The 5954-nt window shown below is 35.0% G+C and overlaps 1 protein-coding gene and 1 pseudogene across 1 annotated transcript; both read left to right on the forward strand.

Annotated features, from left to right (window-relative positions):
• LOC109821933 lies at positions 1147 to 1479 on the forward strand. Its single transcript, XM_020388090.1, has one exon. The coding sequence runs from the start codon at positions 1147 to 1149 to the stop codon at positions 1477 to 1479; it is 333 nt and encodes a 110-aa protein (XP_020243679.1).
• Positions 4478 to 5954, forward strand: part of LOC109819757 — a 3977-nt pseudogene continuing 2500 nt past the window's right edge.

Consider the following 5954-nt stretch of genomic DNA (forward strand, 5'->3'; position numbering starts at 1 on the left):
TGCGTTAGCAATGGAGCATCTGAACCCGAGACAAGTTTGAGATTACGTTGATGGCCGCCAAAGATGTGCTAGGGCTCTGCAATAAGAATTCCACATCAATATCAATGAAAATGATGCCCCTCATCGAAATCATGATCGTCGAGACTACTCGAGATGTGATATATATGGTACTGAAAATATAAGGGTTGATTTATTGACTTTCAATAGAAAACTCAATGTAGATGATTTTTTTTTATTGGATAGATGAGGTGAAGAGATTTTTTAGATATTTAGGAATTTTAAAAGATCAGAAGGTTAGACGAGTAGTTTATCGACTTAAGGATAAAATAGCTTATTATCATTATGAGAGGATCGAGTCTGTCAACAGAATCGAAAAATCCAATCATGGGCGAAGATGAAGGAATTGATTAAAGCTTATTTTCTTCCGACATATTATTATATGCTCAATCAATACCTAAGTTCATACTCTAACTATGATCATGCAGAGATTAAGCAAGCCCAATTTGTCCCTAAGCAAGACCCTACAGTTGTGAAGAACCATATATCAAAAGTACAATATCTTCCACACGAGATGCAACATGATGCAGAAGATTTGTGATGTTATCATTGATAGTTACAGTAGTGAGAATTTTGTCTCTCAACATATGGTGAATAAGTTAGGTTTGAAGAGTGAGAAACGTACATCTTCCTATAAAGAAAGATCGGCTGGATTTATAAGGGCAATAATGTGCAGAACGATAAAATGTGTCAGCTACCCTTTTTTATAGGCCGCAACTATATTGATGAAGTGTTGTGTGATATGGTCGAGATAGATACTTGTCATATGCTTTTAGGTGATACATGGCAGTTCGATATTAATGTCATCCATAGGGGCAGAGACAATGCTTATGTCTTTAAAAAGGATGAAAGTTAAATTGACGCATGCCTCTTACAGAAAAGGAGTCATTTACGATAAAAACTACTGATAAAAAACTTTTTTTGGTGGTAGACAATAAAGCTTTCACTAAAGACTTGAAGATATATGAAGAAGGTTATACATTGGTTGTAACTAGGAAAGAAGAACCTGCCTCTACCAATATTCCTTCTGAGGTGTAAGCCACTTTTGTGACTGAGATTGGTAATGTTGATGGTAATATGTTAGTGAAGATGGGCATTATACATGAAATTTTTGAAGCTTTTGTGAGTGATATTACATTTTCTAATGTTATTGCAACGAAAGAGAAGGGTAGAATCGAGAGCGAGGTGATTGATGTTATGTGTAACTTGCTTAGTGGATGGCCCAGAGCAAAGGAGATGGAGTATGAGAGAAAATCTTCTCTTAGAACAAAGAGTGACAATAATTTCGACAAGATTGAGATGAAACATCAAGCACAAGAATATAAAAAGCAACAAGGAAAGGATTTGGAGGAGTTTTTCAAGTCATTTATAGATTCATATGCTGTCAGTCACATACATATGATATTTCATTCAAAAGTTTGATTCAGAAGAAGGGTCAGCCAATGAGGCAAAACAAAAGATAGAGAAAATCAATGCTAAGTATAAGGCGAATGTTGATCGATGCAGGAGACGAAAAATGTTTATCAATGAAGCAACTATTCAAGCAAATATAAGATCGGGGTTGAGCTTCTTTCAACAAGAGGAGACTAATGTAGGACACTTAACGAATAGTTACATACAGGAGCATGATAATCACAAGCTAATACGGATATATACATATCATTGACTTTCGCAAAGAAAGAATCATATCTTCTAACCAGGAAGGCGTATTCTGACATATTACGTAAGTAAATCGCCTATCTCGATGGGACAGAGCTAACCAAATTGTCAGATTTTCAAAATTCCATCAGTAATACCTAGTTTTAGCTGAAATCCGAAAATAATCAGTTTTAAGTTTATTTTTAGTAATAAAGTTAGAATCAAGTTAGATTAGTAAACAAATCAATTTTGGTTTAGTTTGGACTGATTTGTTTTCTTTATTATAGGGAGTCTTTTAGGTAGTTTTAAGTTATTTCTCTTTTTTTAGAAATTTTGTTCTTATTAGGAGTGAGCTTTGTTTTTCTATTTAAAAAGAAGGATTGTAAACCTCATGGTGTGAAATCACTTTTATCAATAAAATTCCTCTTTTAATATTCTCTTCGTGGATTCAGAGATTATTTTTTGTGGATTCAAAAAGCACCCCTTAGTATATTCCAAGGGATTTGGATCCTCTCCACTACAAAAAAATAGTGGAGAGACCACTACTTTTAATCTCAAGCATTGATTAGGATTTGGATCCTCTCCACTACAAAAAAATAGTGGAGAGACCACTACTTTTAATCTCAAGCATTGATTATTTAGTAGGCGGTTATGATACAACCACTACTTTTAATCTCAAGCATTGATTATTTAGTAGGCGGTTATGATACAATCTAAATCTAAAACTTACCATACCCCCGTGTATTGCACTCATTCCTAATTTGCACTAAAAGAAAAAAATCATAATTATCAACTAGATAATCAATGGCTGTGATTATGTAGTGGTCCCTCCACTATTTTTTTTGTAGTGGAGAGGATCCGAATCCTATTCCAAGGCTTATCATTTCCCCGCCGCGTTACTCAATGAAGAGTTATTGGAATATCTTGATGTAGCTTAAATTATTAATTCCCTGATCCACCGCCAATCCATTAAATTACACCTCCATTAGCAATATTTAATCTCAACATAATTCTCTGAACAACGTTTTCTATAAGAAGCGTACCGAGTTAATTGTAAACCTGGACTCCTTTCCGCCTGCTAATATATATTCAAATGTAACTGAATTAATTTAGAAATACTTTTACAATTGCATGATCACCCACTTCAGATTCTAAAATGATGATCACCATTTCTAAGAAATATATTTATTCACCTTTGGCCTTCTCTTTTCCCTTTTTAAGTCACCATGATTAATTTCTTTATATTTTGGTCGTGAATCGTAAGGATAGTTATACTACATTTTTATTAAATTGAACACGTACTACCTCTAAATGATATATTCGGACAACCTAACCTTTATTATTGAGCATAAGAAACACTACTAAAAGTGAAGGTAGAGTGATAAAGTTTTTGAAGACACCTTCCTCCAATAAAACATGAGCATGATACACATGCACAAGTAAATATTTGGGTGATTAAGTAGAGCTAAGGGTTGTGAGCTCTAATTTTGTTAAATAAATTATTAAGAGATAAAAGGATTGTGCATGAGATCGGTCTTACTTACTACTATTTGCTATAGCTCATTTAACCAAACAAATGGCCACAACCAATATTGTTCCTTTAAAAAATACATTTAATCAATTTCCATACTTTTATATATATATAAAAAATATAAAAAACTTAAAACATAATCATTTTAATAAGAAAACCATTAACATTTCACAATGGAGAAATAATTTGCACTTATGAGTATGTAACATACGTGGGTTCAGAGGTGCTAAGAAAGGTCTTACCCAAAATCCAAGCGTCATTACAATTTATTTTGTGGTTAAACCGACAAATTTAATCTAAAAGGATTAATCCGGGATAACAATGTTTATAATTAGGCGACTTAATTCAAAAGATCAAGTTTTGAGGGATTTATGTCACAAAGTAGATGAGATTTTAGGGACCAAAATCTTAAGAAAGCTTACTTTTAAGGGATGAAAGATCAACATGTTAGTTATTTGGGCTATTTAATTTGGATATTAGAGCCTTAAGCCTTTCATAATTTGGTCATACGGTTTTTAAGTTATTTTGAAATTAGTTGTGCCGATGATGATCGATGAGATTGCTATTAGGCCCCGATGTTAATAAACTGTTTCAAATTAATCCTTCTAATTGTTACTTTTACTTTTGATTAGAGAGACTAAATTTAAGATAATTGAAGGATCGATCTAATAGTAATCTCAATTATGTGACTGATTTAGTTCAAAATTCAATATATGAAAGTGTTGCTAAAGTGGGGGAAAGCTGCTAAAGTGTCAGAACTTTGGCAGCTTTTTCCTAAAATCGTCTCTTTTAAGAAGCGATTTTGGGGGAAAAGCTTCCAAAGTAAAAGAGACCATTTTGGGAGAAAGCTGCCAAAGTTCTGACACTTTGGCAGTTTTCCCCCCATTTTCCCTTCAAAAAAACAGAACCAAACACGTCCTTAAGGGACTAATATGGATCGACAAGACCCTAGTTATTTTTATGGTATTTATCCGTGACAATACGCGCCCTCACCATCAAGAGACAAGTTCATTGACTGATCGAGGGACCAAAAGCTCATCTGAGGAACATGAGGACTGCTGACATTCTCCTCCTCCAATAAAAAAGCTAGAGAGTAAAGTGAACAAACCTACTCTCCCTCTCTCTCATATCTTTTTCATATAATATTATTATATATAATATCTTAATTATACTATTGCTATATGTTTCCATCAATGTAGGAACTATATAAAGAGAGAAGAAGCAATTGCTCAATTCTCAAAACACCTAGAACTATCTCCCTCTCATCTTCTCTACAATATTTATTAGTTTCTTATTTTGGATAAATTAAGCATCAATATCTCTCTCCCTCTCTTAGCACTTTTATTTTCCAGGTATACATTTATCACTCTATATATTTGTCCTTTTCTTTTCTTTTTTTTGGTTGTTGATCATTCTTTGAAATCATTCTTTTTCTCTGAACAGGGATTTTCATTTCTTTTACTTCAAAATAATGAGGATTGAGCCTGGTAGATCATTCCCTAAGGTATTTTCCTTTGGATCCATTTTCTGATTAAATCTTTTTTTTTTCCTTTTTTGTATTTATTGTTTTACTTTGTCGCAGTCTTTTACTTGGCCAAAAATAGTAACAAAGAAATGGCTAAACATGGAAAGCAGCTCCGCTGACTTCCCCTCTGACTCTAGCAACCACAGTGAGCATTCATTAACATAATCTATGCTCAAACCTAACATAAACGTAATTTCCCATTTATGTTTTTTTTTAAGAATAACTAATTGAATTTTGTAATTTTTTTCTCAAATAATTTAGCCTCATTAGGAGTTTTAGAGAGAAGAAAGAGCTGCTCCGACACAGACAAGTTTTTTCTAGTCAACAGAAATTATTTAGGTACTCTCTCTCTCTCTCTCTCTCTACAGAGCAGCAGTTACAATTTGTTACAGTATTTTCTAATTCAATATTATTAAAAAAAAGCAATTTAATTTTAAAATTATTAACGTGTTTTTAATTCTCTTTTGTGGACTCTGTTTTTTTATATCCATTTATTAGACAACAGTGGATGGTTGGTGAACAGCTCTCAACCCGATCCAAGTCCACCCGCACCAAACCTCAGGTAAGTTAATTAATTTACTAATTGTACTTAATCACTGGTTAATTTATCTTTAAATTTTAATTGACGCGCTCCGAATAATTGCAGGGTTTTCGTTGGCACGTGGAACGTGGGTGGCCAAGCTCCCCATGAGAACCTCCCCTTGCGACCGACCTATACGTCATCGGGCACGTACTTCTGCCTTATTACAACTCTACCCCCTCGATGGCATTTTCGTGAATAGTCCTCTCTCTCTCTCTCTGCGTGCAGGTTTCAGGAAATCGTACCGTTGAACGCGGGCAACGTCCTGGGCCCCATGGACAAGGCTCCTTCCGCCACGTGGCTTTCCCTCATTCACCGGGCCCTGAACGCGGAGCCTGACGGAGGCGGCCGTTACTACTTGACGGCGAGCAAGCAGATGGTGGGGATACTCCTGTGCGTGTGGGCACGTGAGGGGATCGCCGAGCACGTGGGCGACGTGAAGGCGTCGCGCGTCGGAACGGGGATTATGGGCTACCTGGGAAATAAGGTTTAATATAGCTTTAGTGGCGTGATTAAGGATATAATTAAGTAATTGTAATTTTGGAGATTAATTAATTAAGTGATTAATTAGAGATTAACTAATGACCGCAGGGATCGGTGTCGATCGGCGTGAGGATACGGCG

The sequence above is a fragment of the Asparagus officinalis genome, chromosome 8 (genome assembly GCF_001876935.1).
Source record: "Asparagus officinalis chromosome 8, Aspof.V1, whole genome shotgun sequence".
In the NCBI taxonomy this organism is placed as follows: Eukaryota; Viridiplantae; Streptophyta; class Magnoliopsida; order Asparagales; family Asparagaceae; genus Asparagus; species Asparagus officinalis.